Raw genomic sequence first — 22,864 nt, forward strand, 5'->3', positions numbered from 1 at the left:
CGATGGCTGGACTTGAAGGTCTTTTCCAGCCTAGTCGATTCTAGGATTCTACACGAGTCTGTCGCTGCAGAAGCTGCCGCTCCTTTCCCCGCCTGCCTGCGGTGTTGCTGCTCGCAGTAACAACGCGTTACCGCTCCGCTGCCCCGGTAAGTGCCCCCGGGTGCCTGCAGTGAGGGACGGCCCGGCCCGAGAAGGCCTCGCAGGTCGGCTGGAGTCGACCAGGCCTTCGAGTGTGCTAGCTGGCCGGCCTCAAGGTAACTCTAGAAAAACCATGAGCGGGGCATAGCATTTGATCATTATTCTAATTATCCGGTTTACCTCACGGCCCTACAAGTGCTTGTACTGGCAAAGCAAAGCGGAGCAGTAAACAACAGAAACGGAGTGGAAATTTACGTCTGTCATGCTGAAAGCAGAGGCAGCTTGCTACGTGAGCTCGCTCTCAGCCTCAATCAGAACCCTGTTGCATATGCCACTGTAAGAAAGTTTGCTCTGAAGCAGGGACTGCAGCCTGAATGCATGATGAGAGCCAGCTAGGGCTGAGCAGGTGGGTGGAATATGCAAAGTGACAAGATAATTTGGATCATTGCAATATGTGGTGATTGCAGCTCACCAGCTGGCTGAGCTCCAGCAGGAAGTGTGACAGAAATTTTGAAGAGGAATTTCAGAGGGGGAAAAAGGGACATCAGGTTGGTTTAACAATAATAATAACTTTATCCTCTATGTCGTTTAGGGCTCCTTTTGCAGTGTACAAAGGGACTCTGCAGACAGGGAATATATAACATAAAAATGTTACACAGTTGTTGGCTAGAATGCAGAAAAGAAGCAGTGGGGCTTTAATAAGCTGCTAGGCTAAGCATTCATCAGCTCACCACCATTGCTAAAGCACCAGCCAGCCATGCAGACACCCCTCAGGAAGGGAAGGGTCAGTCACCACTGCTCAGAGTTGCTGGGTTGCAATATTCTGGCTCCCTGCTGGATTTTTAAAGGGGGAAGGGGATGTTGGTTTTTCTTGGGGTTTTTTTTTTTTTGCTGTTTTGTTTTAGGGCTTACACCTTTTTATGTTTGTGTTTTTCCTCCTGAGTACTTGGTGCTGCTAATGGCCCATATCTCAAGAACGTTAGCTCTCAGCAGCAATACTTTTCTTATCTTAGCGTGGCTCTACTGTGCAGCTTCTGAGAACATAGCAGCTTCTTCAGAAGTCGGGAGCCAAGGTCATGCAGCTGCGCTGTATTCAGCATGGGCCTTGGATCCACACCAACAGCTGAAGCCATGGGAAAAGGGACAGGGGAAGGTTACAGGAAGAATGTCCTTCTTCAGAAGGAAGACAGCTTAAAAGGTCTCGGAGTGGCGTGAGCTTTTAGGTGGGAGTGTAGAGGCAGTGCGAAATATTTCATGGTAGACTAGGCGGGGTGGCTTTGAAGGGCTGAAAAAGTGAAAACCCAGAGAGACTTTCTGACACAATAAAGCTGGGAGCCAGGAATATGGAAGGGAAGTGTGATTAAATGAAAAAATTAATTTGGGAAAAATGGTATGAACAGATGGAGGTGGAAGCACGTGATGCTGGTCTAGATGGACTTGACAGGAAGAAACTTAACTAGTTGATGGTGTAAAGCTGGTGGATTGGGTGTTATTTTAACTGCACAGATAGAAATGAAAGGCAGTTATGGATGGAGTGTTAAAAATGTGGCTTTGATGTTAATCTTTTATATCATTGCTAAAGCAGGTATAGTGAGAGGTAGTCTGTGCCTGTATCTGCATTAAGAAGATGCTTTTCCTGTTTTTTAAGGGGGAGAAATGGTCAGTTTTGGTGTAATTTCAGATTGTACTGTATAGAAGCATATACACCGTTCCTGCTCTGAGCGGGATGGATGGACTTGATAGTAAAAATGCAGATGATGGGACTATGCTGAAGGTTATCTTGCTTGGTACTGCAGAAAAAGAAGTGGGATCTATGTGGTTTTTGTCATCAGCACAGCACACCCACAGAGTGTATTTCTCATTACATACTGCATGAAGGCACCTGGAAATTCTGCCTGGTGGATCCCAGGCTTGTGTGCTGTCAGGGGTACTCTTTCCAAAAAAATTGTTGGTGGGTTGGACACCTTGTTGTAATATGTAAAGGAAGGTACAGTATGAGCAGTTTTCATTCCAATGGACAATATACAAATAAGGCTGTAAAGAATGGATGAAACATACAAGCAATGTGGATGTATTAGCACAAACCGTAACCACCAACGCAGGAGTTGGTGGGGAATAAGCTCCAAAAGGGCTTATAGCAGGTATTTGCTTATGAAAGTTGCTAAAGCCATGACCTAAGTCTAGCCCAGTGTGTTCCCCTTCTCCCTGTTTTCACCAGTGGTTTGCCAGAGTGCTCCTGGTTGGTCCTGGGGGTTTTAATACTGGAGCTTGAACTGGGTCAAGTCACTGGCTTGTGCTGGTTTCAGATTGTCTGTTGCTTCCAGTGATGAACGAGTGCTGGAATCCATCTTTAACTGCCTGTTGCTCAGGTCCAATATCAGCTCTGCAGACACACCATGTGGATTAAATGCAAGCTTTTCCTGGATCTTCACTGAAGAGTTTTAATGACTACTTGGCTTATAACATGTTGCTTTTAGAAGCTGTAGGTTAATTTTTCAGTAGGGGTTAATCCCTGTCTCTTGCACGATTGAGATAATTTTTGAGCAACTTTCCTTTAGACTTGAGTGATATACCCACAAAAACCCTTGAAAGGCAAAGCGTGATCACGCTGGGTCCCAAGTGCATGAAATTGGTGGTGGTGACAATTACTTGAAATATTTAAGCAAGTCCAATCTTAGCAACAGTGGCAAGTCAAGGGATATGGGATTCTAAAAGCAAAAGTGTCTCAGTTCTTATTCAGAGTCTTTACAAATATTGATTGAGGTCTAGGGCTTTGGCATTAACCAGCTAATATATATCACATAATTGACACTACCTTTTCCAGACAGGAAATAAATGGTTTGCCAAGTAAGTCAATATGTGAAAATGTTTGTTTGCTTTTTATTTAGCTAAGAAGTGTTACAGTATATTTTTTGAGGGGTCCAAACTGACAGAAACCCTGCATATTCATGTTTGGTTGTGTGGGGGTTGTGTATACACATCTGTAATCCTGAAGCCTTCCAGGTTTGTTAGATGGGGCAGTTCAATGCAAAATACAGTGCTTGATGTGCTGCATGCAAGATTACAGAAGTTAGAAGTTTTGGGTCCTGATGTCATTAGAGTGTAGATGCGCATTAGTGTTATATTCTCTACAGTAGTATTTTTGCTGTTGTACGATGATCCAAGGAATAATGATTCTGTACAGGAGCTGAGTGTCAATGTGGAGCAGCCACAGTTTTCAATGTGCACGTATCTGAGTAAACCTCAGACTCTAAATGTTAGGTTCATTTTTTTTTCTGCAGATATTCTAATGAGAAGCTAACAGAGATGTGTTCATCAGAATGTCACATGTTTGGTTGGAACATGCTATGAGTTCAGGAGTAAAATGGATACAAGGTGGATGGTTGGATGTGCTCATCCCTTTCTTCCTGACTGGATCAGCTGATCCTGGGATCGATAATAGATAAAGCAAGAGTCTGCCTGAACTTCTGTCTGTCATGGCTTTTATCTTCCTGCCTTTGAGCTGCCAGGACTCATGCTCTGTTGAGGTTTCTTCTAGTTCCAGATGAAGCATCTCGGATCTGCTGCTGCGCAGCAAAGTACTTGCTGTTCTAAGAATCCAGAGGTGTGTGCTTCTTTTAGCCCTGAGGGGTAGTTCTCCTGTGCAATCAGTGACTACAGCAGGATTAGTTTAACAGCATGTGTTAATGGGACTGACCCATTGACAGAACAAATTACCCATTTGAACCTCAAATCTGGAAAATGCACCGATGATTTTTAAATGTGATCCATTTAAAGGATAATTGTTAACTATATTCAGTGTCCTTGTTTTCATAAGCTGTCACAGCGTCCTGATAATTTGACATTTCTACAACTTATGTTTTGTGCATTTAACTAGTGTTTTCTGCAGCTGTCTAGAAGGTCCTCATTAGCAAAATTTAGTTTCCTGTTTCTGTCTTTATGACATCTAGAAAATGTAATTGCCTAAAGTGAAAAGAAAAAGCCATTTGTACGGCCTGATCATTATAGGTCATGAAACAAGCACAGCCTAATAAAGCGTTGGCATGAAAAGTGACTTTCACTTTTCTCCCCTTGCTCCTCCATAAGCTCATTTGTAGAACAGCAAATTATAAACAAGAACATTATTTAATCCTTGCCTCTAGCAGTCTGCTTTGTACGTGCGCTGTGCAGCTTTCGTTGAGAGAAAATGAATCCCAAGTCCCATTTTGACAGAGACTAGAAATCTCACATAATCATGCAATCCCTCTGATGCTCTCCCAGCATCAAGCCTTTGTGTCTTGCGGGATTTAGATTTTTCTGTCTTTCTGGAAATGTAGGAAAAGTGTTAAAATGCAGCTCTCAAAGTTCAGGCACTAAGCAGAGTGTATTGATCCTCTCCCATTCATGTACACGTTTGATGTGAAAACGCTGACCTAGAAGCACTGAGAGTTTATTAGTTTTGACACTGTTATTCGTTAGCTGTAATTCAATTAGAAGCATGGTGATGGATGTGTTTGTATGCTGGGGCTGGCAGCTGCTCTAGGTTCAGAAACTTACAATTCTAGTTGGGAAATGGTTTTGTGCAATCTGGGGTAAGATTTGTATTGCTAGGCTAAAAGTGACATCATTCTTGATTTGGGTTTTAATAGATTCCTCTCCGTTTCCAATTATGTTTCTAATTAGAATAATGTCTTGTTTCCCATGACAGTTTAAAAATAATGCCAAGTCTGTAAAAGAGAAGCTATCAAGATGATTGAATAATGTTTTCTTTTTCATTTGTTGGACTGAGACCTTTTTCTATCTTAATTGGATATATAGACCTACAGGCTACAGGAATAATTTCTATATTTACAGAAGATTATGTTGCAGTAGTTGCTAAGCTTTCTTCTGTCAGTGTGTCTTGGGGCTGTTTCCATCACAGCCTCAAGCATACATACTAGCCCTCAGCCAGCTGTTTGTATTCCCATTCTAGTGGGAAGACAGAAGACCTTTCCACCTTTATAAATCCCAGCTTTTCAGGTGTGAGATCTGCTGCTCTCTCTCCTACCCTTTGCTTTCCCTTCCAGGCAAAGCTCCTTCCCTTCACATCTGGGGTAGGGTCTTTTGCAATAGCATTGTTTCTCCAGGACCAAAGATGTTTTCCTGCCACTTGGAACTGAGATTTATGGTTCAGGGGATGTGGGTGAGTAAACTGACTCTGGGAGCTGAGAGTCCTAGTTGAGAACATAGCTGTAGCTTAAGACTGTCAAATGCTGGCTCCAGTGGAAAGAATGTAGAAGAGATCTTGAATGGGTGGTATTCAGTAGTTGCTGGAACTTGCTTTTTGAGGGAAAGACAGATCTAAACATGCTGTGGTTGAGGAAGGGGTTCAGGCAGTCTGGGATGGAAGCTAAATCAAAGCTACCTCCATGGCTGACAGCTCAGAAAGCTCTGGGGTCTTATATGCTGCAGTGAACTTGGCTCTCTATGCATAATTTAGCATGGCTGAGTGCAGCTGCCACAAGAGTCTGCCCATGTTTTTCTGGAGCATGACTTCAGTCAAGCATCTGCCTGAGGTTTGCTACTGCCATGTGTGTAATTACCTTTGGAGGTATGGGAGAAAGGTTGGGAGTGCAAGGATATGAGAAGGAATGGCATTCCCTTTCTGCTAAGTACCTCTGGCAGTGCTGCAGTGATAAAGGAGGTTAGAGCAGTGCTAAAGCTGTGATGCTTGCCAGAAAAATGTGATTACAGACAAATACTTGCAAGGTCAGAGTGGTGATGTGCTTTGTAGTATCAGACATGAGGTTGAGAGTAGAGGGCAAGTCACACATTCTGACTCTCAGCCCCTGCAATGGGTTGACTGTCACAGAAGGTTCAGGACTACAGAGCTATGGCTGTTACTTTTTTTGTATCAGTTCATTTTGTAATAGTGATACTTCCTTTTTTTTCCCTCTTCTTTAAGAGGATAACCAGTGAGCATGAGACACCGATTAACTGTAGTAAGGTCTGTTTGTGTTTCTAGAAAACCCTCTGCTATCAGATGGATCAGGAAATCAATCTAGTTTAAAAATAAATAAATAATTCAATGCAAAGCTTTTTTATGTTCCTCCATCCTCCTTCCCAGACTGAACCACATGTGATGCTTTTGAGGCTGGGGTTCTTCTCTGGCTTGTTTTGCAGAGTAGCTGGCACAGCTGAGGGATGCCAAGGTGCAGAGGTAGGGATGAGTAGGGGTGGCAGGAGTGCTTTAGGGAGGCTTTACAGCCAAATGTTTCCTAGTGTTAGGTGGCGCCTCAGAGTGCAAAAGCAGAATTTGGAGTGCTTTGCTAGGCAGCAAATTAAACAGATAAGAGAAGACATTTTCAAACAGTTTCAGGAGCTTTTTTTTGTCACTAGATGTCCTTGAGGCTTGGCCAGAAGGACTGGGTATCCATTTGATAACAAGTATCACAGTTCATGCAATAAGATTGAAAAATACATACTTCTCTAGATGTAAACTGCATTGGTCTGGATCATGAATCAGCTTCTATCAGAGAAGAATTAAGAAAACTTGTTCATAAGGAGCTTATTCTGTATCTGCTTGTGTCTGAACTTTTACATGTTTCTTTGAAATGGGATATAGGACTAGGTGGGACCTTTGATCTGATTCCTTATCTTCTATAGATACAAAAGCCCCAACTTTCAGCTTGTGAGAGACTGTTAGTGTTCCAGTGCAGTGAAAAAGCCTTTCATGGTTGAGGCAGGCCAGATGTGCCTTGAAGAAAAGTTCAAGTTTCCTTAGCCTTTTTTGTCTGTTCTTGCCTTCAAGGTATATAGCATGGCCCAAACAGAGAAGAAAGGTGGGCTGCTCCGGAAATCTTCAGCCTCCAAGAAGCCATTGAAGGAGAAAGTTGTGTTGATGTATGATGAGATTTTCACGGTAAGGACCTGAGCATATCTTCTTTCTAAAGAGTTGTGTTAAATTTTCTTGGTTTAGTTTGTGCTGAGTGCTTTGTATGGTGGATTCTTTTCCCAAGGTAAGAGTTGCTATAGGTGCATAGAGTGATAGAATGGTTTGGATTGGAAAAGGACCTTAAGATCAACTAGTTCCAAACCCCTTGCCATAAGCAGGGACACCTCACCCTAGACCATGTTGCCCAAGGCTCTGTCCAGCCTGGCTTTGAACACTGCCAGGGATGGAGCATTTACCACTTCTTTGGGCAACCCATTCCAGTGCCTCACCACCCTCACAGTAAAGAACTTCCTTATATCTAACCTGAACTTCCCTTTTTTAAGTTTGAACTCATTACTCCTTGTCCTATATGCTTCAGGCTTTCCTACTGTCGTGCAGAGCTCTTTGTTGTTCTCTTCCTTACTGTCACCTTGTCCCTTTGTCTACCAGGACCATTTGTGATCTGCAGGAAGTTATGGCTTTTCAAGTATTCTCAAAAATATAATCCAGAAAATAAACAGAGACATCCCAATTCAGAGTTGCTTCTGTTTCTGGGAATCTGTGTAGACAGAATACTATATTTGGGAACACTTGGTTATCCAGTGGAATGATGCTGACTCTGAGCTACTCATGATAATGATTTTCTTTACATTTTACCTGAAAGATTTCTTCTTGTTTGTTCTCATGGGTGTTCTTTTTTCTTTCAGACAGAGGACCCCAGTAAATGCAACCCTAGATTTTGGGAGGAGCTGTTTCTCATGAAGGTAACAGGAATTGAGCATCCCCTGATTTGCTGCTGCTGTTCTGCCTATGAAGTGGCAGGCTGTCAGTGCAAGGACTTGCATTTCTAAGGTGTTAGTGGTTGTGTAACATGCATGAACTGATTCTTAACCTGACAGGTCAACTTGGAATATCTAGAAGGCAAGCTGGAGGCTCTGGATGGGGAAGAGTTAATGAAGATAAAAGATAACATCAACTGCTTGTTTCAGCACTGCATCCAGGCACTGGGTGAGGAGCACCCAATCAGAGTGGTCAATGCATTACAGGTACCACACTGAGAGATAGGGAATACTCTCTTCTGCTTCTGATGAGGCAATATATTCGCTACTCATGTCAGACATCTTGTGCTCATTTCTTTGCTTCTGAGGAGAAATGGTATCTACGGAGCAGTAGGTACTTACTGTTTGTGGAGGTTACAAACATTCATAGTCTCTAGTCTTTGAAGAACAATAGCTTGTTTCAGAATTCAAGAGGATGTGGTGATGCAGGATCAAGCGGGTGGCAATGGGAGGACAAAAGGGGCTTGTTCACTTGCAGGCTGCCAGTCTGGGGGCTCACAAGTACTCTGTAGCTTTGTCTGTATTCTACTTTTGCCTGTTCTCCCTCATTTGAGCCCCCTTTTTGAATTTCCATATGGGTCAAAAATGAAATAAAGATCTGGAGAAGTTAGTGTGAAATTCAGACAGGGCGCTTTCCCTGTTGGATAGTTCCTAATTGGAAGCTCTGAAGAGTTGTGATGCAGAATTAATAGCCATTTTCCTGCAGGTTGCTCCTCACCAAAGCTATGTCACCCTGTGTCTTGTGTGGGATACTCCTCTCAGTCTTGATGATTGATGTAATTAGTTCACAGGCTGATTCTTACAGTTTGGTGAATGCATTTGTCTCAGCTTCTCTCAGCTGTAGAAGTACAGGATATGTATTTTAGGTTTGGAGGAAGTCATCTATGGGAGATATGGAACATGCAGTAAGCTGGAGAAAACTGATTTAAAACATTTACACGTCTGACATACAATCTTACATTGTATCATTAATTTGGAAAGATGCTATTAAATATTGTAGTTATAGCTACACAGACAGTCTAGCCCAGTCCTGAATTCCAAAACCTGTATTTGGGCTCTTTGCAAAAGGTAGGCCAGGTCTCAATTGTACAGTCTTGCTGTGTAAGTGTAACTAGGGAATAGATAACACATCCTGAGCTTGAGCTGGGAGAGTGTTCCCTTAATCAGACTCTGTATGTTGAAAGTGATCCTGAAGCCAAAACTTCCTTAAGCAATCTTTTATTGAGAGTGACCATGGTGACCAAAAGTTTGCCAGTGCCAGGTCTAAGGGCAGGTTTTGCTATTGAGTTGTAAGTGTTGCCTTATGTCTCATCCTGTATTTGTTTTTCCATTTTTGCAGACATTGTGTGCATTAATTCGGGGTGTCCATCAGAAGAACAAATCCACTTCTGGGTTTGACATCATCAACATGCTTGTGGGTTTTGATAAGGCAGAGCTGTGTATGAAGGTGAGGCCCTGGCAATGTAGAGAAAGAGTTTGCACAGCAGCCATGTTGCAGGGGCAGTGAATTGTAAACAGGCGTGTCTACCAAGGTACAGCTTTTGAGGGAAATAGTCCAGCCACTTATTAAAAACAGCCATCCTGAAGTTCTTTATGTGCCACATAAAGGCAAAAGGACAGTCGGGGTCCCCATGTTTGTAGTAATTTAACAGAGCACTTTTTCTTTAGTTCCAGGTGTGCAGTCACTGCTGTTAAGAAATCTTAAGGCCAGAAAAGGCTGTCACAGGCTATTAGTACCTAGTATTAAACCTCATACCTTGTGCTTAATTTTTAGCTGATAGTGATATCCTGTGTTCCATTTCACATTTCCATCAGCACATGTACCATTTTAAACTTACTTGATCCTCCTTTCTGTAAAGATGTTGAGGGTTTGGGAAATGACAAAGCAATAGCTGATAAAGCTGAAATCCTGTTGTATATTTCACCTTGGCAAAAAGTAGTAATTTTTCATATCTCTACAAATAGTAGTACATTTAGGGAAATACTAAGTAGTAACTTGCCTGTCAGAACTACATTTTTCCTGTAAGAATAACTGTATTACCTGTGACTTAGTATTTAGAAACCAATTATTTTTTAGTATTTGTAAAACAGCTATATGATATCTAGTTTTAATCATAACTAATATGTGTGCTATTAAATTGGAGATGTGCTGCTTACAAAAAATCTCATGTTGCCTGTAAGTAAAATGGAATATTGAAAAAAGAAAGCACTGCTATTACTGTCTTGCAAACAAAAAGGAGGATGACAGCTGTAGAACTCAGAATTACTTTGTGTATACAATTGTTACATGTGTACAAAAATCTCTCATGCATCTAGAGAAAACTCTTGGAAAATGATCATGATGTTATGACTGTAATCATTAAAATGTAGTTAACACAAAAGAGTTCTGAGAACCAGCAGTGTGAATATGGCCTGTGTAACAGGAGGAATGGCTTAATTATCGATTCTGGAATAACATGGCTGTATATTGATGCTCTTGTATTTGAATCTCCCCAAAAGCTTTTTATAACAAATATTTCAAATAATTTTAAACATTACTTCTAAATAATATGATTCTTCTTCTTTAGAATCTGATGGAGAGCTTGGACTCACTCCTCTGTGCAGAAGGTTCTGAAAGCCTTAAAAGCTTGTGTCTGAAGCTACTTCTCTGCTTGGTGACGGTAAATAAATACCAGCTATATAATAACTTAAAAGCTTATGTAAGCCACATCTTGAGGGATGGAACTGCCTCAAAACTTGAGCAGAATGCTGCAGTGTGAAGCTTAAGAAGGGGAAAGAAATTGTGAATGAAAACATGAGGCAGCCCAGAATATGCATCTAAACATGATGCCAATACAGACTAGCGAATTGTTGTCAACTCGTAAGATAGGTGCCAACTGGGGTGAAAGGGGAGACACAGGAGGAGGTGTTAGTTGGATTCACAGGATTTATTTTTCTGGGGAAAAGGATATTTAAGAAGTCTTAGATAAAGGGGAAAGAGAGCAGAGGAGAGGGGTTGAGGAAAGACAGGAAGTGTGGAGTAGACAAGTGCAGTGAAAATATGAAGAATGAGGAAGGTGGAACAAATGACCACTCATCATCTCTTGGATATGGTCGACTGTGGACTATTTTGGCTGTGATAAGAGATAATTGAGTGTGTGGGAAGACTTCACTGCACTCTGCATGATGGGAAAGTGCTCAGTGGACCATATGCACCCTGTTTTTTCATTCTCTGCCTCCTGTGTAGCAGCCTGCTTCAGCTGCTGATGGCTGTTGTGCAGCTGTGTAAAATAGCAATCTGTAGAGGAAAGGGGGAGCTCTTAGTAAGTGGGTCATGCGTCTTGCCAGAGAGGGGTGGGAGGCAGGACAGATTTCTTTTACTTCATGTCTAGCTCTACTGCGAGTCACACCTTGACTTGCTGACTAAGTGTGAGATTCTGGATAAATGTGTCCATCTGGTAGCAGAACTCTTCTGTTCCTAGTGTGTGCCAGAGGCAGCTACAGCAGCATGGAAGGCTTCGTGTGAGATTTTAAAACTTTTGTTTGTACTCAGGTGACAGATAACATCAGCCAGAACACCATCCTGGAGTATGTCATGATTAACAGCATATTTGAAGCTATTTTACAGGTAAGGCTTCTTCCTTCTACTGCAGGGGCTCTTATTCCATAGTGAGAGCTTTCAGTGATATATTTGCTTTTCAGCTTTTTCAGTGCAGCATAGCTGACTGGCACTATGTGTTGCTTCCATTCATAGCTCAGTCATAGATTTTTTTTTTATAATTTTTTTTTTAATTCTGTCTCTTCTTACTCTAGTCTGCTCTTTTTAGTCACTACCGAGTATTTAAAGTATTTTCACTTGAGGCATTTGTGCATAGATAGATGCTGAACAGATTTCTGGGCTAATTTCACAGGGAAGTCCTGTATCAGAGGAACTTTTATTTCAAAAGCCATTCTGCGTATGTTGAGGGTTTTTCTACTCTTTAATAAATTATACTTCTTAGAAGCAGAACTGGGCTTGGGGGAACCCAGAAAACTTGCGCAGGTAATGTTGGTGATGTGCTGAGATACTGTCCAGTGCTGTGAAGAAATGTATTTGCCCCTTTTACATAGAAAGTCTATGTGAATTATTTCTGTGATAAATAAGCTTCTCTGTATGCAGAACTTCTTGGAAGCAACATTAAGTATCCTCTTTCATTAAGGCATAATTTGCTTTTATATGTACATTTTATGGCCACATATTCAGAGTCACTGCAAGCTTCTTGAGGTAGGCCCGAACAGAACAGTGTGATTATTTATTCCAGATCCTGTCCAGCCCACTTAGTCGCAGGGAACATGGCTATGATGCTGTTGTCCTTCTTGCCTTGCTGGTTAACTACAGAAAATATGAGGTAGGTATTCTTTTGCATAACAGAAACATCACTTTTTTCTTATACACACATCTCTGCATTCTTAAGGCAGTCTACAGTTTAGTTTTTAGCAGTACGCACTGTAATATTTATCAGGGTATCAGAGCTACAGAAGTTTTGCAGTACAGTCACGTTATGCTAACTATATCTGTCTCTATGTGTATAGTCAAATGTATGTGATCTTCATACAGCTCGCTTTGTGAAAGCCTGAAGGAAACTATATAGGGGATTTGCATTTCCTTCAGGAAAGTATTCTGAGGAGGGTCATTTTGGAAGTTACTACTGTGCCAAACTCATGTATTTGCCCTTGTGTGTGTGACTGTGAGGTTGTACACACTCTCCAAAGTAAAATGGGCTGTCAGTCATCTTGGGCTTCAGACTGAACTTGTGATTCAGAACCTGACTGGAAGAGCACAGGTCTCCAGAAGACCCGGAGAAACTGTTACCAAAGAATGAACTAAAACATCACAGCTAGTATTTCCAGGAGTCTGTCTCTGTTTCTTTGTCTGATTCCTCTCTGAGAAACTTTATTCATCTTCCTTTTCCTAAAGTGGTTGTGGTATATTCCCATTTTGTCCCTCTTATTTGTCACCTGGAAAAAGAAACTTATCTAATGTCAAAAAAGCACCTGCTGGCTTTTCTTTGAATGAGGCATGATCCTTTAATGATCAATTTTACTTATTTTTTTTCCCCCCAATAATTAGGAGTATCTTAATATCCTTGGATTGGCAAAAAATGTGAAGGTCATGGAATACTCCTTCCTCAGTACAATTACTAGGAGGGGGCAGGCTCCAAAACCCACCTGATTTTATAATAGATGTTGTTTTATGAATTATGAATAGACCTAGAGAACAGGCAAAGACAGGAGCTACACTCAGTGTCAAAGTAATCCATGTTAATTTCTCACTCCTGTGAATGTTGTCAGAATAATGAGTTACAGATTCTGTTCAGCAATCTCTGCTGTGGTAACATGGAACAGGAGCTTGGAGTTTGGTTTTGGTATATGGCCATGAGGGGAAACTGTTGGGAATGATATGGGTAGAGTTAATGATGAGAGCAGACTGGAAAGACCGGAGGTCTCATTGCAACATTTTGGTCAAAGGTTGGAGAGCTGTGTAGTCCCATCCATGAGCTGTGGATTCCTGTGTGCTATAGTTTATGTCCTTAGTAAGGTAGCTTGCTGAGAGTATGTAAGACCTGTGCTCTGCTCTTTGCAGTAGCTTTCTGCAGAGTATTTAGTTGGGATTGAGTGCTTTGGAGAACATTGTCCTACGTGTCTTCAAACTGGGCACCCAACAGAAATTGTGCTGATGTTTAGAAAGTACAATCTAACCTGAGGCAGATGTGTAGCAAGGGTAATTTCAGCTTGAGCAGTTCATCTGGCAAGGTTGAAAACAACTTGAAGAAAGGTTTTGTATGACAGCTGCCTGACACTGTCCTTTGTAAGCAGCGTTACAAGAAAAGACTGTAGTAATGCAGTCATAATCTTTGTCCTTAAGTAGAGTTGCTACTTTCAGTTGCTATTCTTTGGCCCTTAGAGTCAGTTTGGTGGTTGCCTGGTTGTCAGTGTGTTGTAGCATACTTTCATGCCTCAAATCGTTTGGAGTTCTCTGTTTAGTTAACTGTGCTGCAGCTGATAGGTTCTCTTTTGTTCTGAACTATGCTGGTTGCTAAATTGTGTTTCCAGCTGCTTAAGAAAATCTAATGAGGCTGAAAATTTGTTAGTTGGCTATGAGCTTGTTTCTGTCTTTAGTGTGAATACCAGTGTGTTTTTCATCAGGGAGTGCTTTCATATTTTGGGATATTTTGTAGTATCCTCTCAAATTCCCTGGGGAATATTCTTCCACATTTTCATTACCAGTGTAGCTGAGATCTTGGCTTGCTCATTAACTTCTGTTCTAGGGGTAAAAATGATCTACATGTCATGGAACCTTTAAAGGGATGTCTCTGATCTGAAACCTAGTGATTTTTCAAAAGGTGTTCCAAGTCTATAGTTATTCAAGTCTTCAGCTATATTTTATGGGTTTTTTTAATCCTAGTCCTGATTTCAGGGAAAATATTTTTACCTTGGTACTATGTGAGAAAAAAATGAAGGAGTAACTAAATAATTGACTATATCATGAAAATGGTGAAGCTGAGCATACACAAAAGTCTGCCAAACGGAGAAAATGCTGTGAGGAAGACTGATCGCTTTCTCCATGTTTTAAGGGCTGGCTGCTAGAATAGCAAGGTAAGACATAAAATCAGGTAGTGACTTTTAAATAGTTGGATGCCTTGGTAACATCTGGGTGGAAATGTCTTTGCCTCATGTTCAGTCTGCTAGCTTTTGCCTTTTGCTAGGCAGAGCTGGAAGGAATTAGTCAAAACATGGGATTTTCCCCCTGTGTGCTTGTCTGACAGCATATAGTGTATCTGACAGCCCTTCGTGTATGGTTAGTTATCTCCTTGATACGGTCAACTACAGGTGCTGAAGAGACACTTTTCAACTTTGAAGAGTCAGAAAATAGGTCTTTTTTTATTGGAAAAAAGGTGCTCAAATTGTTTCAAATGAACCTCTTTAACAAAAAGCTCCAATTCCTTGCAAGATGGCTTGCCTGCAGAGGAGGTGGCCTCAGCAGGACTGACAGCAAAGCTGCTGGATCATCCTTAATGAGCCTTCGTAGAAAAGTCTTGACTGGACTCTGGCCTTTGTGTTACAGATGTGAAGATAAGTTAAGCATCTAACTAGGAATTAGCTTGGTTTTTTTTTCTTTATTCTTTTCATACCAAAAAAAGTTGATTCCCATAGGTTTGTGGTGGAGGCAGAGATACCTTTTGGGGCATGGAGGAGATCTCATTCTCTCTGCGAGACCTGTGTGCTTCTTCATATAATACTCACTTTGCATGGCATGTCTCACCTGGGGATTGCTTTAAAATTACCTTGTATAGATTTCCCCGCAGCTTCCACCTTCATTTATATGGGATAATGGTGGGTAGTCTGTGGAGGACATCTTGAGTATTCCCAGGTTCCAGGGCTTTTTGTCTGTACCTCATCACTGACAACAGGACCTTAATGCTATAGTCTTTGTTATCTGCTGGCAGTGATAGGGAAGGACCTCTGTTCTCTGAAGAGCTGAGAATCATGGTTTTGAGTTCTTTCTGGAGGCACATGGAGGCAGAAGCTACTTTTAAGTTTGTGTAACCTCTTCACTGATGCACTTCAAAGTTTTCAAAATGCTTTTCAACCACTTTTCAGGGCTGTCACATGTTTCTGCATGTTGTGGAGTGACAGGTACAATTTAGACTTTTACAACTTTTGCTGTGATTCCCAGTGAGAGGGGAAGTGAACTCTAAATCAGCGGAATTAGGATAGGGAAGCATGGAATATGGGGTGGTCTTAGGAGTGCTTGTACAACTTGTAGGTTGCTGATGTTCGTTGTAGATTTGCAGACTAATGCTCATAGACAATAATTGGAACCGTTTGCCCTTGAGGAGCAAACCACACACCCTGTGGGCAGCACGGGAAATATTCTCATCACACTGTACAGACTTGCACACTGAAAGGCACTAGAAACTGCTTTGTCCCATGTAGAGTAATACAGTGTGTGAATTACAGTGGTTAGTCATCTGCCGGCAGCTTAAGGAGTTAGGGAAGCCTGGAGGAGGCATAGCATGTGTTGGGGGAATGGAATACTTCAGACAGAAATTATTAAGCAAACTTCTACAGATATGGAAATGAAAAGATAGAGAGCAGAGATCTATAGCAAGCTAGGCCAGCTTCATGACCCTTGTCAGCTGTGCACTGATGACATCCTGCTACCAAGAGGCAGGAGACATGGAGCATGCATCTTGGAAAGTCATGGGCAGTGGGAATGTGCAGAGTTGGTCATAGGCTGGAGGTGGGATGGATTGTATGACTAGGTGTTGGGGCAGCCTTGTAGTGCTAGTCACTGTAGGATCTTCCAGTTTGCTTATTCTCCACATCTGGGAATTTGGATAACCCTACAGCCTCCAATCCATTATAGCCCTGCTGCTCATTGTCTGGAAAGGAGTCCATCACTTTTACTGGTTGTGAGTCACAGGCTGGCCACTCTTCTGTGTGTGAGCTGTGGTGTGGAGAGTTTCTCTTTGTTGTATAAGGAGAGCAAAAGAAATTAGCAAAACTATGGTATATTTACAATGATAGATTTTAATCTATTTCTTATTGAAAATTTGTGAAGCCTGTGAGTGCTTTACTGGTACTGACTAAATTTAATTTCTGAAAGGGAGCATGGCTGTACAGAGAGGGTGAGGTGTCCCTGCACATGGCAGGGGGGTTGGAACTAGATGATGTTGAGATCCTTTCCAACCCAAACCATTCTATGATTCTATGACCATATATTGTTCCTCAGTAGGAGCCTCTACTCCAGCCTCAAGGAAATGTCTTTGCATGTTTTGTGCGCAGATGGGTTCTGTGTGAGTTTTCTGTCTTATTCTCAGGCAGCAGACAGGGCTGCGTGCTGCTGGAGGCAGACTGACAGACTGCCTGAGCTTTGATTTGTTCTGACCCGTTTCTTTTCTGAACCAAAAAGAAAGCCAGATCCTTCCAAAGCACCAAATAATTGAGAGCATGGTGTTTCCTGATGAGCCTTATTTGTAACTTGCTGTCAAGCCCTGGACAAATCAATCAGATAACTATGTAACTTGTAGGGCATCTGATACACACTTTGTGTTTTACTCTTCAGATCAGCTTTGGACTTACTGCATAGATAGAGACTTTTCTCTGTCCTGGTTCCAAAGTGACTTTGTTGGTTTTGCACTGATGCATATAAACCAGGAAATACAAGTGTAAATTGCTAATCTAAAATGCTTCCTAAATTATCAGGACTTACCTTTATAGATGGAGCCTGTGTGCTTCGTTCGGTTAAGTTCAAGGAATTCATATTCTCCAGAGACCTGTAGCTCTCATTTGTGTAAACTGTTGAAGTGTTGAGCTCTAACTCCAGCAGTAGATGAGTCTACAGCATTGTCATGCCTTCCTAGGTCCTCCTGCCTTTAAGTAATCTTTGCAAGGTGTTGCAGAGAGAGATACCAGAACGCTAATGTTCAGTCCCAGCTTCACTGCTTGTTCCTGCAGCCTAACAGTGTGCGTGTCATAGATAACAGGCTTGCAGGACAGCTGCTCCACTTTCAAGCTGACAGATGAGCTAGTGGAGGAGCAGAAACTCCTTCTCTTCTCAATAAAATCGGGAGGCTGCCTGACTGGGCCAATAAAGAGGTGTCCCAGGCACAGCAGCCTTACTGTGTACTGTGACTCCTGTTTCTTTATGCGTATTCTGCTTTGTGGGACAGGAGAGAGAGTCTTCCCAGGTGGTTGGGTAAACTTGGATAGATAACAGTGGGTTTTTTTCCTGAAGGCTGAACTTAAAGCCAGTTTTCTTTTTTCCTTCTCCCCCACGCTGAGCAGTCAGTGAATCCCTACATTGTGAAGCTCTCCATCGTAGATGATGAGGCCACCCTCAATGTGAGTATTTGACTTGATTGCTCTGTGCTGCTGGTGTTAGTGTAATGAATGCAATCATAGCGTCTGGTAGAAAGAAGGTCTAGAAATAGTGCTACTGTAAAGAACAGCAGTGGGATTCTGCCCTAACTGCACTGTTGCAATAGGTTAGGCATCTCATGGTTTGAATAGTTTGATCATCAGTTAAATGGTGGAGGTGGTTAAAAAGCTAGGTAGCAAAGAATATGCTGAAGTTGATCTATTATGTATTTATGAGCTATCTATACACTGTTTGCTGTCATGTGCCAGAGAGGCACAAGATAGCTTATGCCAAAGGAGATCTCATTTCCAGTGCTGTATCGCACAAGTCCACAGGTCAGTTCTTGTAACTCAGTGGAACCTGGTCCTTGAGGCAAGAGTCCTTCAACATATTTTGGGTAGCCACTAAGTTTTGTATCCAGACCTGGATAGAAAGTGGCAGCACGCTGTGAGGTCTGGACTTAGAAACTGTTCTTCAGGCACAAAGTGAAAAAGCAAGCTCCATGCTAACCAAAGCATGAGAACAATTTTTCTGAGTTAATGAGCTTGACAGAGAAAGGGTGATCAGGAGCTGTGGAGTGGTAGAGTCTGTTTGGAAGAAGTTAAATGGTTACTAGTGTTATGGCCTTTCTTTTGGACTTTTGAATGTCTTTCCTCTGACACCAGCTTCCTTCTGAAGTTCTTGCTGTTTTATTGAGGCTTCTTGAGTGAGTAAGCCCTGTCTGGGGGTCCAAGAAGAATAAATGTTCTCTGTTGAACTTAGTAATTAGATATTCAACTTTAAATTTTGGGGTCTTGTTTATTCGATGATACTTTTCTGTATCATAGCATGTCTTAATAGTTGAAACAGCTTCAGGGGAAATTCTTCATAGCATGGTAGGTTATCGTGGTGGGGACACTGTTACATGTGTTCGGTATGTGATTTCCTGTATTGAGATTTGTAATGTAAAGATTTGTTTATCACATTTTTTTATTTTTTTCCGCCCCTCAGGGAATGGGACTTGTAATTGCCCAGGCTTTATCAGAGTATAACAGGTAAAACCTTACTGTCTCTGTTTTTTCAGTGCATGGTACTTGCTGTACATTTCTGCAGACTCTTTTTTGGTGACAGCACCTGATGCACCTGGAGAGGCAGGGATTAGTCTTATGCTTTGATTATTTCAGCTCAGTTGTTGCTGTCATTGCAAGTGTAAATGCATCTCTACCAGCTGGACTGATGTGCTTCAGGAGAGACCTTGCTGTAGGGGAAGATAACTATTGTATGCTTTTACTATCATGGATTTTACCTTGGTATGAACCTTGTGCAAAATCTTAGTCCCAAGTGAAAAAGTAAATGATTTGCTGAGTACTTGTCTGTTAGAAAATTGACTTAACTGAAACACAATCTAAACCAATCAAATATATCCAGGGCTATCCATGTGCCAGATCAAAGATGATTAGGGGATGTATGCTCTTGCAAATGGTGCAAAGCATTAACTGCTTCTGAAGAAAGAGCAGAAAGTCAGCAGTTGTGGTAGCATGTTCCCAGCCTGTTACATAAGCAACAGCACAAAATGTATAAGCTTGCCTAGGAAGCAAGTGCTTCAGAAAAATTTGGAAACTTAAAGCAATTTCACCTGAGCAACCCAAGGCTGCTAATTTTTTTTGTGCAGTAGGATTCTCAAAGTATCCAGAAAAATGTTTTAATTCCTTAGAAGATCTGCTATTATGTGGGTGACTTGCAAGATCAGCAAATCCATGTAAATGTATTTAACAGGGTAAATTACTAGAGTAAAGCAGGAAAAGCCTCACCCGCCCAACTTGCTTCATTCTGACAAGCTGTCTCAGACTATGGCCTGTTTTGCCTAGCTCTTTCTTTCCCTCTTCCCAAAATATTCAGAGTAGTTTTCTTTGCATGTTGCATTGTGTGTGACCAGATTCCTGTGTGAAAGACACAATAAATGGCCATGTGAGCTTTGCTGGTCCATTTGAATGCCAAATGAATCAACTTTGCTTAAAGCTGAGGTACCCAACCTATTTGTTGACTTCACTTACTCAAGTTCCAGACTCTTGCTTACTCCAGGAATGTGGGATCAGCAGGATCATGCCATGAACCATAATGGTCCTCATGTTTTCTGCTAGCCATAGGGTGGTCAACTGTTTTAGACTGTAGTGGAAGATGATTGAACTGAAACTGTTCTGTGGTTACTGATTGTGTGTGTTCATGTGGTTCATTACTGTTGCCAGTACAGGACAAAATTTCCTAAGTCACTTGGTCATTTTTCTTCAGTGTTAGCCTCCGTTGGATGTATCCTCTCTAAGAGCACAGGCATTGTTCAGTCTCATGTGTTTCAGCAACCCCACTTCAATTCTGTGCATTTTGCAAATATATTAATACCCTTTGCATCTCTTTTTGTGACTTCTTGGAAAGGGCTTGTGAATATTGAAATTTTCTTGTCCTGTATCCTTATCAGATAAGACTGTATTGCAGGGCTTTAGATAAAATCACCCTAGTTTAATTTCTAACCCTGAAGCTTCATTCGTAATCTTTTTTGTTCAGGCAATACAAAGATAAGGAAGAGGAACACCAAAGTGGTTTCTTCTCAGCCCTAACTAATATGGTAAGCAAGGAAGTAGTGTTTTTCTATTCTTAAAATAGGTGCCTTCATAGAAGTTCATCAGGAGGGTGTTTCCAAAACTGAGTTTGGGGGGTGGGTTCTGGAGGAGGAGGAGATGCAGTGATCCAGTCCAAATCAAATACAGCTGAAATGTGTTCTGAGAAGTGTGGTGTTGTCTGGCTGGGAGAGCTCTTTCAAAGAATGAGATCTCTATTCTGGCATTGATAATTGAAATTGTTTTCGTTCATCTTCTTCATTCTAGTTGACTTCATTAAAAAACCCCACAAACAGGTGTTGGACACTTTTAAGCAGCTACTTATTTTTAAAAGCAAGCTGCTGCTTTGCTGATGTACTCTAAACCAGAGAAGCTGAATATTTTTGTGGCAAATTCTGGTCTGTCACTAGCTTTGGATATCTGTTTCTTTACTGTCTTGTTTCTCAAGCCTGGGTACACTGTACTAGTGAAGGAAGTTTGGATTCTGCAATGGGCAGCATCTGTGTTTTTGGAGAGGTACCCTCCAAAGGCAGTTGTGAATTTCTTCCTTGTTAAGAGTATCCACTGTTCTCCTTGTTCAGTTTGGCTTTGCTGTAGTCTGAGATCTACCTGGCAGGAAAATTTCCTGTTGACAGTTGTCTGTCAGGAGTGACATTGGTAAAACCATTACCACTTTGGGGAAAGCAGATAGGAGATAATCTATTTTGTCCTCGTGCAGAATCACAGACTAATTTGGGTTGGGATTCAAAATACAGTTGTTCTCTCTGCCCTGTCTCCCCTCCCCCCCCAAAAGTGATTTGGGAAGTGAAGCATTGGTCTGTGATGATAATGTGAAATAAAATGTTCATCCTGTTTCCCATTTGTATTTCACTAGTATTAGAAAGTAAGTTGCATGTGTGCCTTGGATGACAACACCTCTCACAGGGCTCTTCTGATCTAGTTAAATCCATGTCTTCTCTCTTGTCTAATAGCTTACACAAATTCCTTCTATGCAATACTCTTTCTTTCCATAGGTGGGCAGCATGTTCATAGCAGATGCTGATGAGAAGATCTCAGTCCAGTAAGTGCACAGATGTCAGTTACGCAGTCAGTGAATGGCAACTCACTACATGGGTCAACATCGTCCACTTCCTCATGGAACTGTTCTAATATAGCAAAGCAAACTAGAGGGACAATTTCTCTTGTAACTAAGATGGTACCACACCCCTGCAAACAGTGGATTCTTACTGAAGTGAGAAGGGTGCAGCAGGAGGAGCCACAGCTGAATTGTTTGTAATGAAGTGTATTAAAAAAAAAACCAACAACCCACAAACCTGTGGATTTTTTGAGGTGTTTTTAACATATAATAGGCATGTTGGAGTCAGCAGATGGGGAGTGGTGGTTTGTGCACTCTTGTACCCAACAAAATGTTTTCTAAATCGGGGGGGAAGCGATAAATACGAGGGTTTGTGGTATCTGTATGACCCTCTGCCCTTAAAATAAAGGGCTTTAAAGGGAAAACACTGAGCAACAAGGGATGCCTTCAGCAAAAGGAAAAACTGTAGTTGAGCTCTAAAAATAGCTATTTTTATGGATTGCTAAGTACTGCTAATAATCAGAACAACTGGATTGCAGAGGCAGAGTTTTAAATAGTTGAAAAAATAGTTTCTGCTTTCAGATGGGTCATGCTTCTGAAAAACTTTGCTCTTGGGATTCTTACCTGGCATTAGCCCTTAACTAACTGTGCTTTTGTCTGTATCCTTTCCACAGAACAAATGAAGCAATCCTTCTGGCCCTCTATGAAGCCGTTCACTTAAACCGGAATTTCATCACAGTTCTGGCACAAGTGAGTTTCAGTGGGATGTTTGCCCATTTCTTTGTAAGTGCATGTCTTTGAAATTAGAGTCTCAGAAATGGAATTGGTGAAAACATAAGTTTTCTTGCCCCCTCCCTGCCCCTGCATACTTGTCATAGGTGTAGATGAGCACAAAAAATCAGAAGCAGGCCAGCACCCGGGTTTATTACAGTTTTAGGAAATGCCTTCCTCCCTTGCCAGAAAATGAGTAAAGTTTGGAGGGCAAAGCTCACGTTGGAATGAGCCATTTTTCCCACTGAAGGATAGCCCGATTTGTTTAGGAAACCCTTCAGGTTTAGGCTTTTAATCTTGGTTTGTAAGTACTGATGGTAATCTGTGAGAAAAATGGCGTCAACAAAACAGTTAACACCTTTTCCCAGTTATTTCAGGTCCTCTGAGTGCAGCCATACATCACAGGCTAGACAACATGGCATGATGGAGGAGACCATTGGGGACTCCTGACAGTAGTGGAGATGGAAGAGGTCTGATAGGCAGACCTACTGCCTCTGAGGAAAGCTTCTGTTCCATGGGTGGTTGATTTGCAGAGGTTCCCTGTCTCTCTTTTCCCAGGTTATTCATTTTCAGCACTTGTGAGAGATTTCTGCTCTTTCAGTTCTATGTAATACGTGATCAAGATATCCCTGAGGGACGAAAGGCCTTTGGCAGGGAAAAGAGTAGGGCAGGGAG

At 41.7% G+C, this 22,864-nt stretch overlaps 1 protein-coding gene across 1 annotated transcript in view; it reads left to right on the forward strand.

Moving 5' to 3' along the window:
- Window positions 1–6,916: 6,916 nt before the first annotated feature.
- LOC104402594 (chromosome unknown open reading frame, human C10orf76) overlaps window positions 6,917–22,864 on the forward strand; it is a 118,482-nt gene continuing 102,534 nt past the window's right edge. Inside the window, exons 1-12 of the mRNA XM_010010508.1 lie at window positions 6,917–7,018; window positions 7,738–7,794; window positions 7,930–8,076; window positions 9,209–9,316; window positions 10,437–10,529; window positions 11,402–11,476; window positions 12,150–12,236; window positions 17,680–17,736; window positions 18,743–18,786; window positions 20,291–20,351; window positions 21,357–21,403; window positions 22,093–22,168. Coding sequence (XP_010008810.1) covers window positions 6,917–7,018; window positions 7,738–7,794; window positions 7,930–8,076; window positions 9,209–9,316; window positions 10,437–10,529; window positions 11,402–11,476; window positions 12,150–12,236; window positions 17,680–17,736; window positions 18,743–18,786; window positions 20,291–20,351; window positions 21,357–21,403; window positions 22,093–22,168 — 954 coding nt within the window. The remainder of the gene's footprint in view (window positions 7,019–7,737; window positions 7,795–7,929; window positions 8,077–9,208; window positions 9,317–10,436; window positions 10,530–11,401; window positions 11,477–12,149; window positions 12,237–17,679; window positions 17,737–18,742; window positions 18,787–20,290; window positions 20,352–21,356; window positions 21,404–22,092; window positions 22,169–22,864) is intronic.

Source organism: Nestor notabilis, unplaced genomic scaffold (assembly GCF_000696875.1).
Source record: "Nestor notabilis isolate BGI_N333 unplaced genomic scaffold, ASM69687v1 scaffold5460, whole genome shotgun sequence".
NCBI classification, from domain to species: Eukaryota; Metazoa; Chordata; class Aves; order Psittaciformes; family Psittacidae; genus Nestor; species Nestor notabilis.